Here is a 26,674-nt window from a genome sequence, read left to right on the forward strand (position 1 = left end):
TGGGAATCTTAATTAATTTAACGTATAAGATGGCATTCAATAAAAATGGATAAAATATAATTTGGATTTATACATGTTCCTAATCGCTTAATGAAGGAAAAATATTATGAATTCGAAAATTCAGCTTACAATTAGGTAATCTGAGCCAGCTGACGGAGAACGAGAGGCCAATGAGCAACGAGTTAACAAACTGACAGGCAAAGAGGGCGAATTTTATTGGTTGAAAGCTGCTGCTTGTTTTATTTAGTTGGTACACAGATATATATAAATATAATATAATTACATCGGTTCCTAACTTCCTAGTATCTTGGACCACGATGGACAGTTGGTAAGAGTGTGTTGAATCTCAATAACAACTTACATTCCTTACATTGAGCAACATTGGACTTGGACGGGCAACTAAACACCTAAACAGGACAACAACAACTATAAGTGACCAGTGAGCGCGACCAAAGTCAAATTAATAGCACACCGATTTTATTAATAAAGACTGTAAGGTGATAATTATTATATATGTATACATATGGGGGACTCACACTTTCCGCTCACTCACACTTCTCGCTCTGATGGGAAGATTCAATGTTAATCCCTATCCTAGCGAGAAGTGTGAGTTGGGCGAAAATGGTGAGTCTGCCATATCTATATGATAAAGTTACAGTTTCTGCCGGGTTACACACAATTCGCCAGTTCTTATGAGAATCCCATAATAAAAGTAGGGGTGGCGAAAAATGTAATTTTTCCATAATTATAATGTATCATACACAGCGTGTTATGTTATTGTGTTTTAAGCTTGAAAATATTTTCACTTAATTGCGCTTTGCTCCAGGAGTGCCCCCAAACATGGACACAAAGACGAATGTTCGACAATTGCTTTCAAGCCTTGTCAACGCTGGTGGAACTCACAAGGACCAGGCCGAAAAGTATGGAATATATTTACAGTTTCGGTTGGTTACACTTCTCGCCAGTTCTTTTGAGAGTCCCCATTTAAAAGTATGGGAGGCGAAAAACATGGTGAAAAGTGTAATTTTTCCACTATAAAACTATCATTTCAAAATGTTTCTGTTGAATTTATTAAAACTAAAACCTTTCAGATACCGTCAAATACTTGATAACATTTTAATTGGCCAAGGAGAAGATTTGGTGGAAGGACTGAAAGCTTTCATTGAAGCCAGTGAGAATTAAAAACATGCGGACAGGGATAGTTTAAAAAATAATGCTATTTCATGATGTTGTTTTAGTTGTCAATGAAAATGTGAGTCTTGTCATATCACGACAACTCCTCACTGACGTCTGCAGTCATCTTCAAAAACTTCCTGAGGAGATATCAAAAAATGTGTCTCACTTTACTCTGGATAAAGTTCAGCCAAGAGTGATTTCATTCGAAGAGCAAGTAGCCAGCATCCGTCAGCACCTAGCTGAAATCTATGAAAAAAATCAAAACTGGAGAGATGCTGCCAATGTGCTTGTTGGAATTCCACTTGAAACTGGACAGAAGTCAGTAACAAACGCACGTTGTTAAACTGATCTTATTAATTTTTATTCCAGACAATACTCAGTCGAGTACAAACTAGAGACTTACTTGAAGATTGCCCGTCTCTATCTGGAGGATGACGATCCCGTTCAAGCTGAAGCTTTCATAAACAGAGCATCACTCCTTCAGGTTCAACCTAAGCTTAAAACTGAAACAACAATCGTTTGAATGAAATTTTTGTGTAGGCTGAGTCCAAAGACCAACAGCTTCAAATTTTGTACAAAGTTTGCTACGCCAGAGTGCTGGACTACAGACGCAAGTTTATCGAGGCAGCCCAGAGATACAATGAGCTGTCATATAAAACAATAATCCACGAAGATGAACGATTGACTGCACTGAAGAATGCCCTGCTATGCACGATTCTTGCGTCTGCCGGTCAATGATTAAAATTTCTCAGCATGTCAAATTGTTAACAAGTTTCTTCTTTGCTTGTGTAGGCCAGCAAAGAAGCAGAATGCTAGCAACACTATTCAAAGACGAGAGATGCCAAACTCTCCCCGCCTTCAGCATTTTGGAGAAAATGTACTTGGACAGAATAATTCGACGATCTGAGTTGTCCGAGTTTGAGAACCTTTTGCTTGCACACCAGAAGGCTGTTGTTGCTGACAGTGAGTTTTGAAAGCTTCATTAGGCTACATTTTAATCTTCTTTAATAGATTACGGTTACGGCAAGGGTGGGAGTGCTACCATCCTGGACCGCGCCGTCATTGAACACAACCTGCTCTCAGCCAGCAAACTCTACAACAACATTACATTTGAAGAACTTGGTGCCCTACTGGAAATTCATCCGCAGATGGCCGAAAAGATTGCCAGCCAGATGATCACAGAGGGTCGCATGAATGGATACATTGACCAAATCGACTCGATTGTCCATTTCGAGAGTGAGCACCCAGTTTGCTGCATAAATACATTAGCAATTTTGATGCTCTTGTTTTTAGCTCGCGACGTCCTTCCAACCTGGGACAAGCAAATCCAATCGCTCTGCTACCAGGTTAACCAGATCATTGAGAAAGTTTCCAACGTCGAGGGCAATTGGATGGCCAAGGCCATGGATGAACAGATGATTCATTAAATCCTATTATCATGTCCCCTCTTAAATTTATAATAAAGACACCAGCAAAAATCTCCAAATGAAAGTTTTGAGTTTCACTCTACTGTGATTTATTTTATTCACACAATCATAACAATACAAATTTGTTACTCATGAAGGTTGCAGCAAAAGCCGGTGTTTTTTACAAAGGCAACAGCGTTCACTTCATGATGTGTGCATTTATTGGCAATGTAATAGAAACTAAATCTTTCACTAAAAGCCGTGAATTCCCACCTGACGATATTAATTTCAAAGGAAAATGAGGTGTCCAGCAAAAACTGCAAAAGGGAGGGAATGTAGTTGACATAATTTACATGCAGTGAATGTTTTAACATGTTTTAAGCATTGATTTATTTAACAGCAGGGCTACAACTTTTCTTTTACTCTCCCCCTCGTTGGGCTAATTCCTTAACTTAGGGCACAACAAACACGATGTAAGGGAGATTTCTTGTGTCCTAATACTTGCGTCAATCTTGCTGAATTCCCTCATACAGACTGATTTGAAATTTAGGCTGCGTTCGGAGGAGATTTCTTAACATCAAACTGCCTAAGCTTCCAGCTCCAAACCCAAGCCAACCTTGTGGCTGCCCTGATTGAAGTTCTTGGCGTCGATGAGAGTGGAAAGAGTTAGGGTCACTCCTGCGACAAAAAAATGTGTGTGAACGCTTATTTAATAGACGGGTAGGCAGATTAAGACTTACCATCCCTCAGCTTCTGCTGGTAGCCCAAGCCAACCTGGAAGCTGTTGTTGACCTTAGCACGGAGAGAAGCGTCCTTGTCCAGGTTGTACTTGCAGCCAATTCCGAAGGTGGTGTTGCTAGCCGATCCAGCAGCCCAGGAAAGCTGAATTCCAGTTTCCAAGTTGCTATCAACCTTCTGGTAAATGGATCCGTTGAACTGGTTGCCGTCATTTCTGTTGATTTAAAATTAATGAAATATGGTTGACCCGTCCTTGATCATTCTATCTGAACTTACACAGTGGTGTGCAGCGCGAAGTCCTTGCATTCATATGCAACGGCAAAGTTGTTTTTAAGCAACTTTGACTTGGCAGTGTCAAAAGACATTTGGTAGCCGGCTAGCCAGCCATTGTAACCGAAAACTGAAGCACCGTGGATGACTGGTGCTCCCGTGTCAAGGTCGACGTCAAAGTTGGAGGAAAGGATTTCGTGCTTGTATTCGGTCTTAGCCTTGGCAGACTTCTTGCTACAATTGAAAATTAAAATTAGTACAACAAGCTATAAAAGTCCAGCTGAAGCTTACCCAGACTGAGGGGCGAAACTAGACTCCAATGAAAGCTTGAGTCCTTTAGCCAGCTGGTCCTGCACCGACCATTCCAGACCGACGACGTTGTCTGTGTTCCACTTCTCAGTGAAGGTCATTCCTTTAAATTTACAGTAAAATCAAATCTATATTCACACTTTAATTTGAATTTGTTCTCACCATACTCCGACTTCTTGTACTTGCTCTCAAGGGTTCCCACAACCTTGCCAGACTCGACATTGTGAGAGCCTCCTGAGCTGAACTCGATGCCGGTGGGAGTTTTGGTCTTAACGTCGAGTTTCAGGACGCCGAAGTGGTAGCCCTTGCCGAAAACATCGCGGGCAGCCTTTCCAAGATCACCATAAGTGGGAGGAGCCATTATCTAAGGGAAAAAATTAAACTGCATCACTCGCGATTTGAGATCACTCTAATGGATTGTCAAAAGAGGGGCGCTCGCAAATTCCTTTAATATGTCCCACGCATTACGTCATTCGAAGCCCAACGTTGTCACTTCAGTTTAGTATCGATGTTCTTACATTTAAGATTATGAAATTCTGCTAGGCATAGAAAAAAAATCCAAAAAGTTAACAATTTTTTAGGAGCCCTCATTGCACGGCGCTAAAAAAAATCACACACGAAAACTAATGCAAATTTGCCGGTGACATGCACCACATTGCAGAAAACTAGGCCGTTTTGAAACCACACTATATTGCAGACGTTAAACACTTTCAAATATAAATAAGTTTCGAGTGTTACAAGCTTTAAAATCAGCACTTACTTGATATTATGGGTTAAAAGCGAAGTTTTCGGTAGAAGAGTGGCGCACAGACGACCTTCTTGTGATCAAAGATGGTGCCGAGAGAACGTCCTGCAGTTAAAAGTGGGCGGGGCTACAATTTCCGTCAATGATAAATGGTCACTGAAGTTGATAACAATAACAACTTAATTGTCCCTAATTAGACTTACTTTAACTTCATAATATTTTTTCGATAATATTTTTCAGTACCGTTACCTAAAGAAGATCACTAATGAATGATAAAATGCTTTTGAACAGAAATGACGGAGATAATCAATAAGTTCCAAAAATGCGCGGTAAAAGTTTAAAAATTTAGTAGGATGCAAATTTTTTGCATTTTGGTTAACACAGTATAGATAATTCTAAATTAATACAATTTTTTGCTATTTATCCTATTAATTACCATAAAATAATTTTGTGAAATACGTGATCCAAAAATATGTTAGGGCGTGGTTTCAACTAGTTAAAAATTAGATTTTAATGCGTAATGTCAATAATAAAAATGTATATAGCTATATAGCAATAGGTTTCTCTGCTATTAAAGTATTAATTTTGTTGCTTGTTATTAACTAACTAAGTCAGGAAATCGAATATATTCGCAGACACAATGAAAGAGATATTTATTTTTTAACAATTTTCGTAGATTTTGGAATTTGGAAGGGAATAATTAAAAAATATAATATATGTTATACAAAAAGCGCTTATTATAAAGACAATTCAGATAAAATCGCAAAATAAATAATACGTTGTGCTCCCTATTTTCGTGATACACAGTTTTGTCAAGAAAAGAACTATCATTTTAAAAAGCCGTTGATGCCCATTTGGCTCTTGAAAATTCAGCAATATTTATAGAATTGATGGTATTTGATTGCCGAGATCAAGAGTTAAACCGGTTAAACCAAGACGAAAAGATTCGAAACTGTCACACAGAAAAATACTGCTTACTCTTAATATAATTATTATGTGCATAGAAAAAAATTATGCTGTGTTCGCAAAATGCCGGATTTTTCCGGAAAATGACATGAAAGTGGTTAAAACCGGTTTAAAACCTAAAATGCCTAAAACGATTGTTTATACATAGGACACGTTTTCGTTCCAGAACTCATGGACCACTGTTTCCTGGGTACTTAGCTCGAGGCCCCAATCCGAAAAATTCCAAAGGTGGCGTGAAAACTTTGGCTGTGGGGGGAATTTATCCTTGATATTGTGTGTCACATTTTCTTGAAAAACTAGGAAAATTCGTAATTTTAGCTGTCCCTGCTAGGAAATTTATTAAGCTTTAATTATAAATTGTGCTCTTCTAAAAAATTTACAAGAGCTAAAATTTGAAAAAATAAACGCCAAAATACGGATTCCCCGTAAAATTTTACCCTAGAGAACCTGTTTTCAAGATTGAATTTTACCATTTGACGGATTATCCGGAAAAATCCGGCTGAAACATGCCGGAAAATTCCGGTTTTAAACATGCCGGTTACAACCGGCTGGCTGAAACTTGGAACACTGAACTTGTTGGGACTGCACGGTTTATTTTTAGCACGCGCCATGGGCGATGCTTAGATGATCTTGGCTGTACCAAAAATAAATCACTCACTTCAATCAACCACTACTGCAGCAACATTTTGAGTTGTGAAAACAACTGAGCAAGAGTCTACTAGAACATTCTGGTTTAACCGAGAACTTGATTTCGCATTATATAAAGGCCGACTTAACAATGAAGAGGGCAGACTTCAAACAGCATCACTAAAGCTACAATTGAGATACCACAAACACACCAATTGAATATTTTGGACGAACTAGTATCTTGCAGTGCCATTTCATCAATATAGGAAAAATGGTAAGATCTATTAGCAAGGCACATAATTAATAAATATTTTTTCAAACTCTCCCGTGATGCAGGCGTATGAAGTGAAGTGCAATGACGAGGTCGGTCGTTATGTGGTCGCCGCGAGAGATTTATTAGAAGCTGGCGAGGAGTTCCTCGAGGAAACTGCAGCAGTCGTTGGGCCTAAGCATCACACTCCTCCAGTTTGCCTTGGCTGCTTGGCCCTTGTCGCCGGCGACACTTTTTGCGGCCGATGCGGCTGGCCTGTGTGCGGACCCGAGTGTGCGGACCTTCCAGCTCACAAGTAAGTCTTATGATGAACTCAATCCGGGCTGACAATTTCTAAGTCTCGATTTTTATATCCTTATAGGGATGCTGAATGTGCCATTTTTGCGTCTGCAAATGTCAAATTTGGACCACCCCCGGAGGACCCGACCGCAGATTGCCCTCAACTAGAATGCGTTACTCCGCTGAGATTGCTGCTTTCGGTCGGATCAGAAAGGTGGAATGATGAGGTAAATATTAACAGCTTATTATAAAAAAATTTTAATTCACTGAATGGGTAAATTCTCACTAGGTCGTAAAAATGGAAAGCCATTCTGAAAAGCGGCGAGGAGGAGCTGACTGGGAAGCTGACCAGGTCAACATTGTGAATTTCCTGCTTGAAAAGTGCAAATTGACCGGCAAATATACAGCGGAGCAAATTCACCAGGTTTGCGGCATTTTGGCTGTAAACGCGTTTGAGGCTCGTTCCAGTGTCAGCGGGGGAAACGCTGTACGAGCGCTCTATCCGCAGGTAAATTGCTTTGAAACTTCGGACTAGCATTTTCATTTAGAGGTAACCGACTCTGGAATTTCTCGTATTCCTTATCAATTGCAAAGCCCTTTCGGGTATACTGCGTCACAAGCGAACTGTAGCTATTGTAAAGTGTAGCCAAAGCGTGTGCCTCCAGGTGTAAATTGAATAAGAGCTTTTTGTTTGTTCAACGAATTCTCTCACACCGTGGCATATATATTTTATCTCACAGCAGGCGGGCACGAACATTGTAATCAGTATGACAAACACATTAATTCCATTATAACATACCTTTTATTTAAATAAAAATTCCAAACTGATAAATATTTCTTATTTTACGTTTTAAGCGATAATTAACTCTTTAATTAAGTGCTTTAATAATTTCAGCTGGCAATTTTGTCTCACAACTGCGTGCCCAACACATCTCATTCCATAAGCTCCGACTACAAAGTAAAGGTTCGCACCACTGTTCCTGTGAAGAAGGGCGAAGAACTGTTTTCAACCTACACGCACACACTTCAACCTACGTATGCGCGGCGCAAGCACCTCAAACTTAGCAAATATTTTGAATGCCAGTAAGTATTAAGTATCATGACTTAAAAGTATGGATGTAAAATAAGAAACAACGTTTTTTTGTGAGTTCGGTTCGGTTCAAATCTAAATTGATGTCTTTATCTGTCAGTTTATACGTATAATGATGGCCCTAATGAGGGAGTTTAAATTGTAAATCCATGAACTAGCAGAGTTAAGTCTTTTTATATTTCCACCGCATAGAAAATAAATAGCGCCTGCCAGTTCAAGGACGCAACCCGCTGTTCACCAGTGCTTCTCTGGTAGCTTAGACCATGAGAATGGCTAATCGAATTATTTTGATTTTCCTATCACGAATCAATCGAAAATATATAACGTTTGAAATTAAATGAAGAGACCAATTTTAGCGTCGTAAATCAAGTCATAAATAATGTTAGCCCCAGTTTATATTGTGACGCTGTTTATTACAGGTGCGCAAGATGTGCTGATCCTGAAGAGCTTGGCTCCAACTTGAGCACAATTAAATGTCCAAAGTGCGAGTGGGGATGGGTTCGAGCTGAAAACCCACTAAACGAAGAATCAGACTACAAATGCGGTAAATGCGAATTCAAAATGTCCAACGCGGACACAATGAAGGCCATGGAAATAATCAAGAATCAGCTGGATTACCTCGACCCTGAAAGCGTGGAAATGAGAGAGCATTTGATCAAAAAATACCACAGCTTCCTGCACCCTAAACACGCGCACCTGACCACCCTAAAACACGCCCTGAGCCAGCTCTATGGGCGGGCACTGGACTACACTTTCGACGAGATGCCTGACCTGCTGATGGAGAGAAAAATCGAGCTATGCCGTCACATGCTCCAAATTGCAGACATAATCGAGCCTGGACTCTCCAGACTGAGAGGTTGGTCATAAGGTCTTTGAATGCTAGTACTTTTTAGAATGAGTGTTGCTTCTTTCTTCACAGGAATGATTTTGTACGAGCTCCACGCTCCGCTTATCATGCTGGCGCGCAGCCTTTATCAGCAGAAAGCCCTAACCGGTTTGGCTCTTTTGACGCGAATGCAGGAGGCGGAACAAGTGCTAGCCCAAGCCGTTCAAATCCTGTCCCTAGAGGACCCTGAATCAATGGAAGGCCAGTTGGCCGCGCAAGCTTGCTTTTCTTTGCAACAGCTGCAGCAAACCATAACCATGCTGCCCCAGCAAATAGATATTGTGGATGGCGACAAGCACATTGGGGGATGATTATCCTAAAATAATTCCTATAAAGAGTGAATTTTAAGAGCAGCGCACTAGAGTGAAAATATTCTTCTGCAATAAACCGCACTTAAATAATATAGACTGTTGGAATTGGAATTGTATTTATTTGCATATATCCTCGATGCAATGTTGTAATTACATCTATTGCTGTTTGAACATTTGCCAACATGTCAAAACATAAATACATACATAAATCACAGTATTAAGTATCATCACATTTGAAATTCATTCATATTGTAAAATTTATTCCGGTACACAAATGATTTGAGCTTTCTTTCGAACTTCTCTTGCTGTTCTACATTACGAATCACCACCGGAATTCGATTATACAAGTTTAGCATGTGAATGCTTTAGTCAATTAACAATAAGATTTGTCGTTTTGAACGGAAAAATATTTTTATTTTAAAAGTATGGAAAAATGTTAGAGAAATAAAATAACCTTTTAGAACTTTAGAAGCACTTCACTGTGTCTCTCAATTCAATATCCTCAAAGTTCACGACCTTTTCAAGAGATGATCCATTCCGAAGGTAAAATGTAGGCCAAATAAAATCGATCGTCCAGTGCTTGCTGGCGACACGGAGCTTCAAACTTTGCGAGCTTCCTTATGAAGTACAATGGAGCGCCACGGTAGAATAAAAATTGCTCTGCAGCACAGTCATAAACCGCACACACTTAAGTCGTGCATCTCTTTGATACGAAATTTGGAGAGCTCGTCCTGTTAAAGCTCTCTGTGTCTTGGTATATAGAATTAATACAGTGATGCGCGGCTAACACGTGCCACGCGCGAGATAAAATTAGTCGTCGGCTGGGTGATTTGAAAATAACTAATGCACACGGCATGCAGACAACGGACGGCGTGGAGATGCTGTGTTTAGAAATTTCATGAGGCAAATCCTGTTCAATTCTTACTCATCTAATCAGAAGCACTTTGCGAGTTTGCTGGAAAAGAACCTAAGAATGTCAGTTGCTACTGAGTTATCTTCAGGCGAGTAATCGATTTAAAAGCGTTTTTACACAAATTATGAACAGCTCTGTTTCTAACAGAAATCGAGGAGAAACGTTTTGAGGAGCTCAATGGCGTGGATGCTATCTGCCCTGTTCGGATTGCGCGCTCCCCAGAGTTAGGAAGGCGAGTGTTGGCGGATTCATATTACTAAAAATATATTTTATTACAAAAAGTAGTGCTACCAATGCATTCTTTTCTCGCAAAATAGATATTTAGTGGCATTTCGGGACATTTCTGAAGGCGAAGTTATCCTAAAAGATACACCACTGGTCGTCGGCCCTCAAGCAGAGTCAGCTCCAGTTTGTCTCGGGTGTCATCGACCAGTTGGCCTAAATGAACCGCATGTGTGCTCTAACTGTGGCTGTGCTCTTCTTTGCGGGCCTCAGTGTGAAAAACTACCGGCTCACGTGAACGAATGTGACGCTCTAAGGTAAATATAACTTTCCATTTTCATAAAAACAAATTTTTATTTTTAAAAATTAAATAAAAAAAGTTTTATAAAAATTGTAATCCGATAATGTTGATTAGAAACGCTTTGCCCAATTCGGCACCTCTCCTGCTTAAAGACGATGGCAACTGGCAGTGCATTTTGCCCATGCGTTGCTTTTTAAATCAACCCAGAGGACTCTTCCAGTTAGAGGCGCAAATGGACGCGCGGAAAGAATCAGGCGCATGGGAAGAGTGCGAGCGAAACGTGGTCAAAGTGCTCCAAAAGCATGAGCTCCTCAAGAATATCCCTGAGCAGGCTATACAGAGGGTTTGCGCAATTTTGGACGTGAATTCTTTTGAGGTACGAGCTTAACTAAAAACAAGAAACAAGTGATGAAAAATGCAATTTAGGTGCGAGGTCCACCTGATGAAACCGGCAGGTCAGAAAGCCTTCGCGGCGTGTATCCAAATGCAGCACTCATGGCCCACTCGTGCTTTGCAAACACGCACCTCTCGATAGGCGACAATTACACGCTGATTGTTAAGGCTGCGGCCAAAATCGCGGCCGGGGAGGCCGTCTTTTATAACTACACAGACACTCTGATCAGCACCGCGGGTCGGAGGGAGCGGCTGAGGCACGGAAAATACTTTTCCTGCGAGTGCACGCGCTGCACCGACCCCACTGAACTGGGCACTCACCTCAGTTCTTTGAGGTGCAGCGACCAACAATGTCCAGGATCAGTTGTATGCACCAACCCGCTAGAGCCAATTGCGGCAAAATGGAAATGTGACAGGTAATTTATGATTTTTAATAATTAATTCAGGAAATTAGTGGAAAAACGTTGTGCATCTCATGAAAATAAAAATAATAAAGGATTTAACAACAAATAAATACAAAAAATTGGACAGTGCCTGCCTTTCTACAACACAAAAAAGCGCGGATAATTAAGTCGTCGTCTTGGTCCAACCAAAAATAAAAAAATATGATAGGACACACAAAATTTATTTCGAAAATTCAGCAATATTTAAAAAATGGCAAAATTACAGGTGTGAAAAAACATTAGACGGCTCAGTTGTGCGAGCAGGTTTGGTGGGTGTTCAAAAGGAATTGCTCGAAGTTGACCAAACGGACGTGTTAGCTATGGAAGAGCTTCTTGCCAAACTTTCTCGCTCCCTGCACCAAAATCACGCTGCGATGCTGGAGCTGAAGCAGGCGCTCTCTGGAATGTATCGCGAGCAGATCATGGATGAAGGACCGGTAGTTCCAACCAAGCTGCTAACAAGAAAACTTGAAATTTGTCAGTCTCTTTTACCTGTCATCGAGAGACTGGAGCCACCTCTATCTAGGTTGAGAGGTACTTCTTTCTGTTATTTGTTCAGATGAAAATATAATACATGGCAAAATTTAACAGGAATAACTCTTTACGAGATCGCCTCTCCAATGGTCGCCCTCGCCAAACAGAAGAAAGTCTCAAAAGTGTCAAGCGCAACGTGGGTGGCTGATGTTAGAAACCAATACGTAAAGTGCGAAGAATTGTTGAGAGAATCTGCAAAAATTCTACTGCACGAGCCACCATCAGCTCCAGAAGCGCATTTGGCAAAGGTTGCAATCATGGAACTGAGGGGAGTCAGACAGGAGATCGCCGATTTGAACAAAAAGTGTGCGAAAATTTCAAAGAAGAAGAAATAAAACGTTCCCTCTATAAATTAACAATGTTTTCAGTATTTAAAATGCCATACATATATTTTAATTTTTTATGCTCTTTCTCGTCATCTACCGAAAATTGCATAAATTTTATAAATTAGGGCCTACTGCCTCAATTTAAGCCTTTTTAGTTTAAATCAAATAAAACGAAAAGAAGTGTTAAATCAATTTTCTTGAATGTCCTCAGTTACTTTCATTTAAGAAAACGTGTAAGGATTTTTTCATTTTTCACCGTCCATATATTTTAGTACGATAGTTCTCACTAGATGGCCTCATTTACTTGTATATTTATATTGTGTATGGTTCGTGCAGAATAAAAGCCTTAGACTTTTTTTTTAAATTTCTTACCTTTCATAGGGACAACAAAATGTATCCTAATAGCAAAATTTCCTATTTATAAAGAAAAAAGTTAAGATTACTAATACCGACAACATTTTTGATGTCAGACATATATTATACTGATGTAATTTTCGTAACTCCAGACTTCTTAACAATCAGCACGCGTGGTAAGCATTTTTTAAGAGGGTGATTTATAGCGTAGTACGATTAAATATGCGCAAGTAGAAATTTCTGCCTTGCAAGTGGATTTGAAAACAATTTCTAAAACCACAGCTTTTTTAGGAAAATGCCAATTTTGCTTTTAATTTGTTCAAATTTCACTTTTAAATGAGAGAGCATGATCGAATAATTTCATATTTTATCATTGAAATAAATAATATTTGCAAAGAACCGTAAAACTTATAATCGTTCATTATTTTATAGATTTCCCCGCACACACTTTTGCAATTCGAAAATCATGGCATGCAATAATGAGCCGAGATTGCAAAGCACAGTGCCTGCACCAGTTTACAGTCGCTTGAAACTTCAATTCGCCATGCACCGATTGTTTACATACCCGAGAAAATTCAACTGGCTCTTTGGAGTGGACCGCTTTGAGATGGCGAAATCTGGACTTTATTGCGACCCCGACTTCAAAAAGATAAAATGTAATTTCTGCGTGTTTACATGTAATTTGGACCACAACACTGATCACAACATCAAAAAGCATTCCGAGTGCCCCTCTAAAGGCGACGAAGATGTTTCTTTTACGGAACAGTTGGATTTCAATTATGAAACTCACCGTTTGTATTCACTGCTTTTGAAAGAGGAATGTTTACCTTTTTCAATTCAACCCTACGATGTTGCAAATACTGGAATGCACTATATTGGTCCTTTGGACACGTGCCAATGCCACTTTTGCCTATTGTCAGTGGCAGAGTGGGAGGATCAAGACACTCCTTCCGGGGAGCACCGTAAATTTAACCCAGATTGCATTATTTTACGTGACAGTAGCTACTGCAATAATATAAAAATTGGAGAGGAAGCATGCAATAATCAATACGATTATCTGAGAATAGAGAATTTATAGATATAATATTGGAAACATTTATTAAAAAAACTACACATTGGAACTTCATTTTAAATTAAATAAATTGAGTTTTTGTCAAAGGGAAACCTAACTAAATTTGACGATATTTTTTATGAAAAGATGCTTCATTAAGAGACTTACTTGAAAAAATGCTCAAGTGTGCTGGAACTCGCCATAGCTGGGTTTCACACCTTCCCAGTTCCAGCGGCTTCAGGCTTAAGGAAGAAATAATGTCTGCGGCGTTTCAATAATAGAGACCTCGATGCAGCGAAGCGGAAAATTGCCACACAGGGTGCAAGTTCCTCCGGCCAAAGGAAAAAAAAATATTTTGAAATCAAATTAATTTTTTAATTTAACACTTATTTACTTGCCATCATATTAGTTAAAAATTAATTTTAATTATGTAAACAAAAAATATTGCGAGACTAACAAAAGGATCAGCTGGGTGAGCACAATGTGCATTTTACCGCTCTCACTGCTCAAACACCAGACCAACCAGGCGCCAGACAAGACACGCCCACAATTTGTTATGATTCTGTCGTTACCACCTGGTCGGATTTATTCTAATAATTTTTTGAAGTGTTCACTGAAATTTTGCCCTCAAAGATGCTGAGCGTGTTGAATTGTCTGAAATCGAGGATATCCACACCACAGGTACTAATAATGTATTTTTAAACAAATCAGTCAAGCTAGAGAGGCGGTCCACCCATTTCTCAGGGTGTAGGGTCTTCTATGATTGTGTATGATAATCAAATATGATGCATCTTCAAAATTGATAGCCGCTTTGTAAAATTAAAAAATTAAGATAGATGTGTGATTGACACTCTGCCCATGAATATGTTCTTCATATAATACTCACTTCCATAATGTTGTCAGCGTCTGATTCACACCTCGGCAGTGCAATGCAGAAAACAAGCAGGAAGATATCGTCCATCCATCCGTGGTGACAAGCCCCTCACTTACGAGATGGCCAATGGTCCCCACCAAATTGCGCACAGAAAATCGTGGAATTCGTGGAACACAGGTGAGGCATTTCGAGAAGTGTATTACATTATTGTAAATCCCACAAATTATCTGCGTGCTTTTCTGTCACCACTTGTGGGTGGATGCTTGGCACAAATAAAATTATCTAAACAGCAAAATTTATAATTTTAATTTAAAGCACAAAGCAGAGATAATGATATATATTTCTTGGCTTTGAAAGCAAGATAATTTATTTAAAATTTGTTGTCATTTGTTGGTTTGAACTATTTTATAATTATTCTTAATTGCTATTTATTTCATCAGCCAACTTGGAGGGAGGTTTGCGGCCAGCAGAAACTGTTGTAGAGGATCTTTTCATTCGGAAATTCATGATCGGAACCTGGCACTCTCTATTTACCTCAGAAGTAATCATCAAGAGGCAACATAATCTCATCAGGATTGCGGGTATCGTCAAACGTTCAATCAGTGCCAGGAAAATGTACTTCCTCATCGGTTATACAGAAGAAATGTTGTCACTATGGCTGCAGTGTCCGGTAAAACTTGAATTACAAACAGTCAATGACGCTAAAGATGTAATTTATAAACATATTTAGTCATGCAGTTAGTGATTAAATTTTTTCTGTTAGACAATTTTCTTTTTTATTGGTCTTTCCCAAACGTTAAGGGCTAATTTAAAAAAGGAAACAAGTGTTATCAAGAATATATAATCAAATTTTATTAAATGTGTTCAAGACACAAGTTTTTTAATTTTTTTTTTTGTATTTCTTATTTGAATCACACAAAAAGAAGTTATTGAATTCAAATAAAAAATCAGTTTTCAAGGCATTTTACAATTTCCATCCCAGAGGCTTGAATACTTTCACATTTTCGTGAGGTGAAAATTTCAAGAAGACAGATAAAGTTGACATCCCTTTTAATTGTAATCAGAGTTCTCTAAAACAAAAATAACTGTTGGTATATTTCCTAGGGCATCTAAGACATTTCAAAATAACTGTGTCAATCATCAGACTTTTTCATTTGGCTAGAGACAGCATATCTCTTGACAAAGTTATTTTGTGGTAGTAAATCAGTCCTGATTAGGTTAATTAAAGTCCAGCCCAGCTGGTGCAATAGAAATTTTCTAAGAACGGTTCTGGCTTTGCAACCACAACAGCTCAGTGTCAATGTCGCCACATCTAGATTCTTAGAGCTTTGGTATACCAGAATCCATTCTTAAACAGGTCTCAGTCTTGGGCTCTGAGCAATGTTTTGATCATGAATTATATATTATGTTGAGTGGCTTTAACAAAGGGGAAATATATCAAAAACAAAAAGAATTCTCTGCTACCTTAGATAGTTAGTTTCGTCCAACACCGAATTTGTTAGTTTAACAGTAAAAATTGAACTCTAAACAACATGACAAGTGAAAAGCACAATTGGGAATGGGGGTCGCGTGAAGCACATATTTAGACGGACTATATGGTTTTGTTTGAAATTAACAATAAATAAATAAAACTTGTGCAAGGAAAATAAGTTATACAGGTTACATGACTTTTTCAAACAAATTCACATAAAATCTTGACTTTTTAGCACAATAAATATATAATATTTTTGTCTCTTCTCGATTTGAATTTATCCAGGTAAAATAGTATCTATTCATGAATAAATTCCTCAGTTAATTTGCTTAGTAAGTTTTGAGTGACAGTGCGCTGCAAGACTCAGGTGCTCTCTTAAATAACCATCAATCAGTTCAAGTTAACCTCTCTAGAAGCAACTAAAAAATCCATTTTCGGCAATCAGAAATCAGAACCGTTAACTCAGCCAAAGTCGTCACCAGGGTCAATCAATACAGCTCAGGGCGAATCTCTCACTTGCATGGACTTCAAGTCTGAACCGAAAGTCAAATAAATATGTTATGCTTTCTCTAGCAAACGATTGATACCTGTAATGATGGCCATCATTTTACGACGAGGTCCAAACTTGTCAACGCCCAGGTTTACCAGATCAACTTCTTTCAAGGTCAGGAAGAGACTGAGGTCAATCTCATGAGTTGTAAACAGTTCTAGAAGAAAGGTGGTCAAATGTATTATCGATTTGCAGGAAGAGAAAATTCCATAAATGATTTGATTTGCTAATCTGATATCTGATAGTGATATAGGTTCCCACCTGTGTATCTGCTGAGGCCATGCTGCATGAAAAGTGTTCCAATATCGCTGGTGTTCATTTCATGCTGTTGCAGCGCCTGCTTTGACACTGAATCGAAGAGGTTGCTAGCAGACCAATCAGGAAGATAGTCAGGGTCGCTTGGTGGCCACATTGGGTCCTTCTCCTGACTGCAGGCCAAGTCCAGTTGCTGCAGCTTGCGAAGTACGTACTCAGGGTGTGAGGCACTCAAACCAGTGCTGGCCCAATGGGAGGTGGGTATGCGTGTTTCTCCTGGTGTTATTTTTGAGTGCATTGCTGCAAAGAGACACTTTTATTTTATCATTTTTTCCTTGGGACAAATGGTTTCATACCTTTGTAGCCAGCCATTTTGCGCAGATCAGAGAGGCTGGAACCAGGCTTCAGGGTTCTACGCTCGCAGCCTGGAGCTCTGCGGTCCATATCAGGCATGCTGGTAATGTCTGCTTACCCTTGGCGATTACAAATCTTATTTGACAAGCAGAAAAGAGCATTCAAACCTGAATTGGAGTCTGAATGGTGACTACGTCCTGGAGAGTTGGACATGCGAGGGCTCAGATTGGGGCTGGACATTGAACTGAATGAAGCGGAATGAACTGGGAACAAAGATTTTAATGAGCACTTAATTTCAGGATTGACTTAGCGGAATTACTGGCGCTGTCAGGTGATGGGTACATGGGCACCATCGAGTGCGTGGGAACCACAATGCGGGGCATGACGCTCATGTTGGAGGCCATCTGGTGGCTCATGTTGTGTGGATGCAAGTACTGCTCCTGCCACACTTGGTTCCAAGGGTTTCTTGGTGGCAGCATGGTCGTCGGCGAGAAGAGTGGCGGAGAGGGCAGAGCTTGTGCGCCATTGGCACCGCTGGCCAGACGCAGGCGGCTTGACCCAGTGGTGTTGACTGACAAGTAACACAAGGATTACAGCCGTTTCAGCTAAACCTAATTTTACTTACGCAAAGTGCGCACACTGAAGTCTTCAGGAAGGCTGCGAATTGAGAAACTGTCAGGAATGCTGGCCTTAATTTGCGGTCCTTCCAGGTTCAGCAGTGTGTGTGTAGCAATGTAAACATTAGCTGCAATGCATTGTGTCAAAACTCATGTTTTATAGATTACGAATTTCAAATTTTACTGGCGCAGCGCTCGATGCCCCTGATTGTTACTGAGTGAGTGCTCTGGCGTGACTTCAGGCGCATTTTAATGCCAACATCGAGTTGCTGCATGAGGAGGTTGATGTGGTTCTCAGCATCAGTACTTATTCCCACTGGTAGGTCAAACATCACCATCAATGGCAGAGATCCCTGTGAATGATTTTTGTGATGCAAAACTCTCCTTCTTCTCAAGCATAAAAAATTCGCTTACTATTAGCTGTTGTCTGGCTAAGTAAACTTGGTCGATGTCACCGATGATCCTTACATTGCTCTTCTTCAAGCTCGGAATGTTTGGGTCCTCAGCATCGGGAAATAGAATCTTGGTTTTGGTTTCGCGCATGACGGTTCGCAAATTGGAACTGCCAGGGCCTAGAACAGCACTGTGGTGCTGAGTGGATATCTCTAGGCTCATCTCCACTGGCACTTGGTTCTGTAAAATAGGCAAAACTCGACCACAATGCCAAATTAAAAAAAAAAAAAATTACCACATGTTCAGCCCCGCACAGAGACTTGATGAGATTTCGAGTTGCCTGCTTGACACGCTCCACCTCCCAGTCACAGCCCTTGACCACAACCAGCGTCGAGTGCAGCTTAAAGCGCTGCCTGATGGACACCTCTACGTTGAATTGCTGACAGAAGATCTTGATCATAGGGCTGTTCACATCAGGAATGGCCTGCGCGGCACCGATCACAGGAAGCTCAAAACTAAAGTTCAGTGGCATCAAACGCTAGAATTCAAAACATTTTAAGTTTAATAATTGATTAGCAGAAACGTGTTGTACTCACGCGGATGCTAGCTCTGGCACGTTCTGCACCAGTGAGTGGACCAGCGATGGACACTTGGTTGCTCTTCTCATTTTGGTTCGTCCGATTGGAGTCTGGAAAGTGGATGTGGCAGCCGGTAGCTTCCATCACCTGCTTGATAGTATTGCCTCCCTTGCCGATGATGTGAGAGTGGTCTGTGTAGCTCACGTCGATCTTCATGTTTACCCTGTCACATTGCTGCCAAAAAAGCTCATTTAATCGCTTGGGCTGTGCAAAAAGTTATCGTTTTACCTTAGCTTCAAGCACGTCCAAAACTCTTGTTCGAGCAATTGCCACGTTTTCAGGAGTGCCAGCAATTCTGACATGGGGGTCTAAAAGTGAGATTAATTTTACACCTACCAAATATTATTAAAAGGTTTGTCACCAACCTTTTTTAGACTTTGCTCCAACTTTCAGGCGTTGGGGCCAAGATATGTAAGTACTGGTACTCTCCATGATCTAAAATCACGTTTTAACCATTGAAAAATGAGAACTGATGAATGACTGGAATTTTTTTAAGTTGTGCGTAAACCTTGTTTTACTTGCAGTGCATTTTTACTGAACTTTTTTGCAAAGGTTGGAATATGAACATATGTATAGCAAAATCAGCTTTATCTAAGAATATAACATTAAAAATTCTAAAGCTGCGTTTGCCAATAATACATCCTGAGCAAGTTTTTAATCCTTTCAGTTTAGCGTGAGAAAAATATTGAAATTTTTAAACTTGAAAATTAATGCCAGATATTTTGGTATATGGTTCTCTCTAAGCATATTTAAGATATTTATCATGTCCTTCAAAGCCAGAGGCCAGCAAAAGCGGTCTTATGAATTCTTGAGCAAGGAATTCGTTTCCTGTTACAGCGTTGAGAATGCTAGCAAAACTGACAGATATGTGAGCAATTCCTAAAAGTGTATTATTGCAAGCTTTGACAGCTATTTGTGTGCAAACCACTGACTTTCACGAATAAGACTCGGTTGAGTGTTGCATTCATTTAATAATTTTCACGTCACGTTGCAGTCATGCTAACGATTGCAAGCATGTAGAGAACGAAACCAAAAAGCTTAATAGAAGCCAAGCATTTCAATGCTTTGAAATCAGAAAGAAATAATTAACATTCATAATTTTTATTCATTCTCAGTAAAAGTAAGATTTTGTGCACCCTTAAGAAAGCTTTTAGAGATTATTATGGAAAATAGACAGATGTACAGAAAATAAATTTACCTTTTGAAAGAATCTCTCTGCGCAGTTATTTTCCGCTGAAAAATTAGAACCATAAACGAAATTTAAGTTATTTATTGAATAAACGAAATAAATATTTTGGCAGCACACGTAAAATAATACTTCATCTTTATATAATTATATAAAAATCATGCTTATTCTGCATACCACAAAAGGGATGGAATTCCTTGACAAAGTCGATGCATATTTACGATTGCAGAGAGCTTAAAGAAAAATCAAATTCATCATATGAGACAATGGGGAACATAAAGGCTGCATGAGAAATAAAATTATTATTAAATATGTTTAATTTGCAAATACCCGCCGAGAGAAATCGCGCTGGAGGTTTAAAATGCGTGCGTTTCATTCATTCTGGTACTGACCTTGCATCATTTGCTCGAGCTTGGGTCGGTCGACCCGGAATCGCTCCTGATAGACGTCGGGGCCGCAATGCTCGCGTATTTCATCGCGGCTGCTCTCGGACACGTCGGACAGGGCGTCCAGAGGGATGCTAGTCACGGCGTGTTCACCCATTATGGTTCTTCTTCCACTGCTCTTATCACGTCTTACACGCTGAGTCTGATGAAAGTGAGTGTAAGGAAAAATGAATTAGCAGGGGTCATGGTGCGGTCATCGCCGCCACCTTCCTCCCGCCCTCTGGAAACCCCCTCCCCCAGCGCTCCAACGTCTCGCTGCTGTCTGCCGCGTGCTGATCTCCTTTTAGTTTTGGGGTTTTTTGCATTCCGTGCATCCGCTTGCACTTGTCTTTTCAGGTGTGTTTCGTTGTGAATGAGAAACACCTGTTCAGCCCATTTCCTTTGTATTTTTATGACACTACACACAAGCTAACAAGGGGATTAATCCTAAAAATAACGCGTTTTACGCTCATCGAGACGAATCGAATGATTACGATTTTTATACTTATTTTGCGCGAATATTAATATTAACGCGTTTTTAATATTAAAATAATAAAAACGAAAAAATTCTTTGAATTCAATAGAGATTCAAAATATCCACTGGGTAACACAAATTAAAAATTATTAATTAATTAAATAATATTATCCAATCATTTATTAAATTAGTTAATTACATCAGCTTCTTTGAAGATTTTCGAAATCTCCCATGTTGACGCGTTCATATATTGGGCACACGTAGATGACCGATATGACGTTGTTTTGTGGATTTACACCAAAACAAATTCTCACAATCGGATCGTATTTCAAATTTCACACTGCACTACAAACTGAACACATTATTGAACACTATATGTGTAGCAATTTTTAGTATTATTTATTGCTCAAAAAATCATATCTACAGGAAATTAATTACGCAGTAATAAACCCATCACTTTTTAATTAAAATAATAAAGCATAGAAATGATTGATAGTTGCGGTTGCTGAAATTTTTAGAATTTAATGATATCAACCATACATAAATGAATACGTATAATTTAAATAAATCATAATTGTTATGATTTATCGAACGTATTAAACTATCCACATTAATGTGCATAATTATTCAACTTAATTTTGGTGTTGCACACAAACATGTCATACATATTATCTTCTTCCTCCTATTTCTCAAGAGTACCGTACAATTTACGCAGTCCATCATGTGTGTGCTAAATGATAATATGGTGCTCTGATAACAGACTGATTTATGTATTGTGTTTTAACTTTCAGTTCAGCAAAAATCAATATTTTTTAATTTATTTTTTATCAAACAATTTCTACACAAATGAACACTCCAATTGGTTTATAGCAACTAATATAGCGGAATGCAACCAATTTGTAACTCTGTAAACTTCAAAACGGATTAAACATTATAGGTTATTGTTTTTTCAAAATTGGCACGAGTCAGAGGTGACATTAGTGTCCAATTGAAATGCACCCATTGCTGCTTGCGCTTTTCGCGGCGTCCTTGGCAAGGGGGAAGCGCACCATGTGCTCCAACAGCATGTGGTTGGAGGGGGCGAGCCCGATGCAGGCCCGCAGCACGTTCTCGATGCACGCCTTCTGCTTGAACAGTGCGTTGACCACCGGTGCGCCCTTTGGCACCTGTGGAGCCTTGCACATGTAGGACAGAATGGACAACACGGAGCGGAGGGGTTGGTGCTCTGAAGTGCCGCTCGCGTCTCGTTTCGCCACAGTGATGCGTTCGCAGAGTTCGGCCACCAAGGCCAAGTCCAAAATCAGCGGGGCAGCCAGCAGCGAGTCCTCGCAAGTGTTGTGAACCACGATTGTATTGTGTCCACCCAGCATTATCTCGGACATGTACTCGTCCATCGCCCTTTTGCTGTCACCTGGAACGCATGTCAAGAAATTGTGTCATCTCTCTGGATGAATATTGCAGATGATTAAGGTAGGGCAAAAACAAAATAATATTTCTTTTTCACTTCAAAAAGCCGTGTTAAGAATATTACGAAATTTGGAAAACAGTCGTACCTAAATATATCCTCTTTGTTGAATGAAAAATTAACCCTGAGGGTGTTTAAAAATTTTTTAACATAATATATAATTAATTGCTTGTCTTACAATATACATACAGTACATATTTAACCTCACAAAATTTAAGGTTAGCTTCTTGAAATTTATGTTAGGAAAATAACATATTATTGATTCCCCTGGTATTTCGAATGTGGAATGTGGTAAGAGAAGGACAGAACTGGTGATTATAATTTGCTGAAGACGAGCAATTTGATATGTTAGTCCGAATTTTCAATACAAACCAGTGCTAAAATTGATTCTCTTATTGCACATGATTTATTAAATTTTTACTTTTTAACCATTCAAGCAAATTGGAAAATATTTCCACTTCTAAATTTGGCTGTGTATTAATCAATACGTGTTGTTAAAAATGCGATCATAAAAATTTCAATACTCCTAATATTTTGAACTTATAAATTATTTACTTCTTGTTTTTGTAGCCTCGCAAGCCAGCCCAAGTTTGATTCCCAACCTAGCACGTATGTGATTCGGCTATCCAACCCCATGATCAAGCGTTATTACGTGCAAATTTCAAATTTAAATAACGCGCGTTTTGAACCTCGTATTTATTGCGCCTTAATTTAGATTGATAAAAAGTTCATTTTGCCATCTGCACTAAAAAGGGCTCGGTAAAACATCTTTCAGCAAATAAAACGCATTAATAATAAGCTATCTAACTGACTTATTGCAACGTGACGAAATGCTGAATGATATTATACGTTCAAAATTTTATAAAATATATTTGCAATCGATATCAATGAGGGTTAAAAAAATTGAGTTTTGATACTCACCAACATAAGGGACGTACTTGATGACAACACAGTGGTCTGGTTTCTCTCCAGGTTGGTACAGAATGTGGTTTGATCCCACCATGTCGTCAACCACGTTGCTCTTGGAAATCTGCAATTACAGTTTGATTTAAATCTAGAATTGATTAAAGAGAGGTGCAAATTTCTCACCTCTTTAGATCTGAACTGCATGGGGTCTGAAAGATTCTTCCCGTCGTTGTTGCCCAAGTGGTTGTAGCTCACAATTGACGCCGGTTTGATGCCAGCACTGACCAAAAAGTCGACAAGCACAGATTTCAGTTTGGTCTGTCCGGATTTGAAATCGTCTCCTCCGAGGAAAGTGCTGTGCTTTTCTGCCAGCTCCACACACCCAGGCACAAATGTGTTTTGTGGCGAACCGTTGATATATGTGCACTATGGGTTGTTTCGTTTTAAAATTCTGAATGGAAGCAAAAAACAAAGACTTACGCCCTCGAGAATGCTGGCGACAGCATATAGGGTGGAGGGCGCGATTTCGCTGTGATTGTCCCTGATGGCGGCCAGAAGATTTTCGGCCGTGTCGTTCACTCCGGCCCGAATTTCGGCAAAGCGCTCTGTGTTTGCCGTCCAAATGACTATTACTGTTTCTAGCTGGCGTCTCGCTTTGAAGTCTGCTATGTCTTTCCTCAGCTGCTCTACCATCGATTGTCGGTTGCCTGAAGTTTAAAAAAATATATATATATTTCAACCGCTACTCCCATATGTGCGGAAAGTAGGGAACTTGTGCGGCTTGGAGCTTCACATATTTTCTTACTGTGGCTGTTCCCGACAAACTTTACCCTGCTTAATTATTAACTAAGATTTTATGGCGATTTACCTGTCATGACATTATCGACGCGCGTTTCCTGATTTGACGCCACAAATCCCGGTATGTGGGCCGCCGGTCTCGGCTTCATCTTGCTCATTTCCTGAACCAGCTGCTGTTGCAACTGCCACTCGAGCACCTTGGCTCTGTTCATGGCACCCGCGAGATCGAGTCCCGAAATGTCCCAGCCATCCAGCTCGAGGTCGCAGGGGTCGACCATGGGGAGGAGGGAGTTCAGGGGCACGTATACCTCATCCCCGAGCGGCACAGTGCTGCTCTGCGTGATGGAACCAAAAAGGTTGGCGTGCTTGACACCTTCCTTGGTGTTCCATGAAAGCTGATGCTTGTTAGCGAGAAGGGCTGCCGTCAGGGTGCTGCCGTTGTTTCCACCCCAACCGACCAGCATAACGCCTGTCCGGGGAACATGTCGCTGTGTCCGAAACTGGTAGCTGGTGGATACTGGTGTCGCCTGCAAAGTTTAAAAAACAAACAAAATAACAATATTTGCTTTTGATCCCTGCATAATATGCTTCATGTTTTTATATTTTCACTCATATTAAAATATTTTCAAAATAAGCTGTTTTTTTATAATTCCTCGTAGATAGGCTTTTTACTATCAATAAAAATGTAATCATACTATGTCTTACTAAAGTGGTTATTTAATTAATGACACCAAAAAATGAATAACTGAAATTATAAAATATCGAAATTATAAAATATATAATAATTGTTAGATACGCACAAAGTTTTTTATGTGAAAATAGCTGAACACTAGTAAGTTCCAAAGTTAATAAAATGACCTAAATTACAATTCAAATTTACAAATATTAATTATTTTTTTACAGTTTCAAGGTCGTTATGTGGCTGTTCTAAATGGTCCAAGTCTGGGGGTGCGACTCATTGTCAGCCAAGCAGAATAAAACAGCTGTATACTCACCACTATCGTTTCGCCCTGGGTGGTGACTCTAGTCGTCTGGTATTCGTAGTCTGCTTGTATAACATCATTGTTATACGTGACTTTGTCACTCTGCACACGCACCAATTTCTTTCTGCTCGAATTGTGTGTCCCGTTGGTTTGTTCCATTTCTGTGTCTGGCTACACTTCCCACCTGCAAGCAACGTTATATTCATTCACCGGTACTCGACACAGCCACGTTTGCAGCCCCCGACTGACGTCAATCACCCCTGCGTCTGCGCCCTCGCTTGGAAATTTCCACTTTAAACGAAAACCGAGTCGGAAAATCTGAGTTAGAGGATAATATTTTCATTTTTTTGTTGTTGCTAGCTTTCAACGTGTTTTTTTACAATTTGTGGTATTTTTCGATTCATTGACTGAGTTAATAATATTGTTATTATGTAACTTTTGTTATATAAAATGCTTTTTTGCGAGGTTCGCCCCGAGTATCGATTTTCACACGCTGTGGCGGCCAAGTATGAAAGCAACCGGCTCAACTCGGTTGCTACGTGGTTTGTATTACCGGCTTTAGCAAGGGGTTGATTTCCGAGCACGCGTACTGGTGACCATGAACTTGTGATTATCTTATTATTGGTGAAAGTAAGACGCTAGAAAGATAATATTGCTGCTATAGAGATAGCGCTTCTATGGAGAATTCATAAGGTCTGCTTTTACAAACATACTGTCCTTGGAAAGCATTGTGTTTTCGGGCATTGTCATGGGTTATATATTACGTTAAAACGCCGACAGTTTTCTACCTGGAGAGTTTCTCAACATTCTAAAAATGCGCTCCGCTCCACCTCTCTTAAATGCGGACCACACACAACGCATCCCCAATTATAGACCTGCACGCACCAGGATTTCAGATGGGGATTTTCGGATTTTTCTATCTTGATTAAGAAATTAGATTAAATGTATTATTAAATTATATTAAGTATAGAGTAACTAGCATTTTTTTAAATTAGATTATTGATATTCTAAAAATAACGCTGAGCGGAAGTACCTTATCTATAAGATTGGGCACTAAAGAAGTCAGGCCATTGTATTGTGAGTACAGTCAACATGCTTCTGTTATCAGACTTGTAAAAGTGGTGTGATACGATTAGAGAACAGGTGGCCAATTTCGTGCATGAGCCACACGTGTCGTCACCAGACTCAAAGAAAGTAATTTGTTCAAAGTACTTTGCTTCTATTAGAAAATTTCTATAGTGCTTGCAATCTTCCATGATGCAAAAAATGGATTAAATTAAATCTCTAATTGCAATAACTCGTATTTTTTATTTTTGAAGATTATATCAACCGTCAATTTTATCATTATTTCTTCATTAACAATTTCGATCAAGTTCCAAAATTATCTAAATTTAACGAAAGTAAAAGGAGATATTAATATACCTTAATGTGAGTCTTGAAAATGATTCAGGTGCAGGTTCGGAACACGTTACTTCTCCAACTAGAAACGGGCTAAAGAACTAAGCGCGCGAGCTCACCACTTTATAGGACGCGCATCCCCACCCCTTAAAATGGGATGTTGCGAGCTGTACTTTTATCCCGAGAGTCACACCACTCTCGCTGGTTCGGCTTATCATGTTGCTTGGCCGCAACACTATTATCTTTATCCACACAAACCATTTACTGAAAAATTT

At 39.6% G+C, this 26,674-nt stretch overlaps 6 protein-coding genes across 7 annotated transcripts; 3 read left to right on the top strand and 3 right to left on the bottom strand.

Moving 5' to 3' along the window:
- The first annotated feature begins 335 nt into the window (after positions 1-335).
- Positions 336-2,667, top strand: CSN4 (COP9 signalosome subunit 4). The gene is made up of 9 exons (XM_065476909.1): positions 336-492; positions 827-920; positions 1,092-1,171; positions 1,239-1,494; positions 1,546-1,660; positions 1,717-1,906; positions 1,969-2,139; positions 2,188-2,412; positions 2,470-2,667. Exons 2-9 carry the CDS (start codon positions 841-843, stop codon positions 2,601-2,603), a joined length of 1,251 nt encoding a protein of 416 aa, XP_065332981.1. The 5' UTR covers positions 336-492; positions 827-840; the 3' UTR covers positions 2,604-2,667.
- Positions 2,668-2,945: 278 nt separating this feature from the next.
- LOC135934882 (voltage-dependent anion-selective channel-like) lies at positions 2,946-4,768 on the bottom strand. Its single transcript, XM_065476910.1, has 6 exons — positions 4,660-4,768; positions 4,062-4,263; positions 3,882-4,002; positions 3,597-3,824; positions 3,323-3,534; positions 2,946-3,260 (listed from the first exon to the last, which is right to left on the bottom strand). The coding sequence occupies exons 2-6, from the start codon at positions 4,258-4,260 to the stop codon at positions 3,169-3,171; spliced, it is 852 nt and encodes a 283-aa protein (XP_065332982.1). The 5' UTR covers positions 4,261-4,263; positions 4,660-4,768; the 3' UTR covers positions 2,946-3,168.
- Positions 4,769-6,278: 1,510 nt separating this feature from the next.
- On the top strand, positions 6,279-13,418 carry LOC135942184 (uncharacterized). Its single transcript, XM_065488218.1, has 15 exons — positions 6,279-6,511; positions 6,574-6,803; positions 6,870-7,014; positions 7,077-7,295; positions 7,683-7,870; positions 8,297-8,733; positions 8,797-9,070; positions 9,918-10,075; positions 10,135-10,219; positions 10,305-10,526; positions 10,625-10,886; positions 10,937-11,319; positions 11,573-11,880; positions 11,938-12,736; positions 12,993-13,418. The coding sequence occupies exons 1-14, from the start codon at positions 6,509-6,511 to the stop codon at positions 12,213-12,215; spliced, it is 3,192 nt and encodes a 1,063-aa protein (XP_065344290.1). The 5' UTR covers positions 6,279-6,508; the 3' UTR covers positions 12,216-12,736; positions 12,993-13,418.
- Positions 13,419-14,132: 714 nt separating this feature from the next.
- On the top strand, positions 14,133-15,369 carry mRpS24 (mitochondrial ribosomal protein S24). The gene is made up of 3 exons (XM_065476915.1): positions 14,133-14,292; positions 14,515-14,662; positions 14,926-15,369. The coding sequence occupies exons 1-3, from the start codon at positions 14,245-14,247 to the stop codon at positions 15,213-15,215; spliced, it is 486 nt and encodes a 161-aa protein (XP_065332987.1). The 5' UTR covers positions 14,133-14,244; the 3' UTR covers positions 15,216-15,369.
- Positions 15,370-15,680: 311 nt separating this feature from the next.
- BicC (protein bicaudal C) lies at positions 15,681-20,569 on the bottom strand. Of its 2 annotated transcripts, none has more exons than XM_065476900.1 (15): positions 20,342-20,569; positions 19,962-19,996; positions 19,129-19,198; positions 18,992-19,071; positions 18,722-18,937; positions 18,424-18,663; positions 18,147-18,365; positions 17,917-18,085; positions 17,741-17,860; positions 17,435-17,686; positions 17,283-17,378; positions 17,118-17,225; positions 16,768-17,061; positions 16,544-16,663; positions 15,681-16,489 (listed from the first exon to the last, which is right to left on the bottom strand). In XM_065476900.1, exons 1-15 carry the CDS (start codon positions 20,490-20,492, stop codon positions 16,455-16,457), a joined length of 2,205 nt encoding a protein of 734 aa, XP_065332972.1. In that variant the 5' UTR covers positions 20,493-20,569; the 3' UTR covers positions 15,681-16,454. The 2 variants fall into 2 exon arrangements, with proteins under 2 accessions (XP_065332972.1, XP_065332971.1); XM_065476899.1 differs by having other exon boundaries at positions 18,421-18,663.
- Positions 20,570-21,002: 433 nt separating this feature from the next.
- Positions 21,003-26,533, bottom strand: Inos (Inositol-3-phosphate synthase). The gene is made up of 7 exons (XM_065476903.1): positions 26,424-26,533; positions 25,014-25,185; positions 24,089-24,545; positions 23,701-23,927; positions 23,404-23,646; positions 23,236-23,344; positions 21,003-22,260 (listed from the first exon to the last, which is right to left on the bottom strand). The coding sequence occupies exons 2-7, from the start codon at positions 25,158-25,160 to the stop codon at positions 21,827-21,829; spliced, it is 1,617 nt and encodes a 538-aa protein (XP_065332975.1). The 5' UTR covers positions 25,161-25,185; positions 26,424-26,533; the 3' UTR covers positions 21,003-21,826.
- Positions 26,534-26,674: the final 141 nt, after the last annotated feature.

The sequence above is a fragment of the Cloeon dipterum genome, chromosome 1, assembly GCF_949628265.1.
Source record: "Cloeon dipterum chromosome 1, ieCloDipt1.1, whole genome shotgun sequence".
In the NCBI taxonomy this organism is placed as follows: Eukaryota; Metazoa; Arthropoda; class Insecta; order Ephemeroptera; family Baetidae; genus Cloeon; species Cloeon dipterum.

Coding starts and splice junctions, on each gene's coding strand:
- CSN4 (XM_065476909.1), top strand. CDS start 841: ATGGACACAAAGACGAATGTTCGACAATTGCTTTCAAGCCTTGTCAAC. Junction 921..1,091: donor CACAAGGACCAGGCCGAAAA/GTATGGAATATA, acceptor AAAACCTTTCAG/ATACCGTCAAATACTTGATA. Junction 1,172..1,238: donor GAAAGCTTTCATTGAAGCCA/GTGAGAATTAAA, acceptor ATGTTGTTTTAG/TTGTCAATGAAAATGTGAGT.
- LOC135934882 (XM_065476910.1), bottom strand. CDS start 4,260: ATGGCTCCTCCCACTTATGGTGATCTTGGAAAGGCTGCCCGCGATGTT. Junction 3,535..3,596: donor TTCGCGCTGCACACCACTGT/GTAAGTTCAGAT, acceptor TTAAATCAACAG/AAATGACGGCAACCAGTTCA. Junction 3,261..3,322: donor CCAGCAGAAGCTGAGGGATG/GTAAGTCTTAAT, acceptor TTTTTGTCGCAG/GAGTGACCCTAACTCTTTCC.
- LOC135942184 (XM_065488218.1), top strand. Junction 9,071..9,917: donor GGCGACAAGCACATTGGGGG/ATGATTATCCTA, acceptor TGAAAATAACTA/ATGCACACGGCATGCAGACA. Junction 10,887..10,936: donor TGGACGTGAATTCTTTTGAG/GTACGAGCTTAA, acceptor AATGCAATTTAG/GTGCGAGGTCCACCTGATGA.
- mRpS24 (XM_065476915.1), top strand. CDS start 14,245: ATGCTGAGCGTGTTGAATTGTCTGAAATCGAGGATATCCACACCACAG. Junction 14,293..14,514: donor CGAGGATATCCACACCACAG/GTACTAATAATG, acceptor TAATGTTGTCAG/CGTCTGATTCACACCTCGGC. Junction 14,663..14,925: donor GTGGAATTCGTGGAACACAG/GTGAGGCATTTC, acceptor TTATTTCATCAG/CCAACTTGGAGGGAGGTTTG.
- BicC (XM_065476899.1), bottom strand. CDS start 20,492: ATGGGTGAACACGCCGTGACTAGCATCCCTCTGGACGCCCTGTCCGAC. Junction 18,366..18,420: donor TGTGCGGGGCTGAACATGTG/GTAATTTTTTTT, acceptor CCTATTTTACAG/AACCAAGTGCCAGTGGAGAT. Junction 17,062..17,117: donor CAAAATGGCTGGCTACAAAG/GTATGAAACCAT, acceptor GTCTCTTTGCAG/CAATGCACTCAAAAATAACA.
- Inos (XM_065476903.1), bottom strand. CDS start 25,160: ATGGAACAAACCAACGGGACACACAATTCGAGCAGAAAGAAATTGGTG. Junction 23,647..23,700: donor TCGCCAGCATTCTCGAGGGC/GTAAGTCTTTGT, acceptor AACAACCCATAG/TGCACATATATCAACGGTTC. Junction 22,261..23,235: donor CAAGTACGTCCCTTATGTTG/GTGAGTATCAAA, acceptor CATGCGTTCCAG/GTGACAGCAAAAGGGCGATG.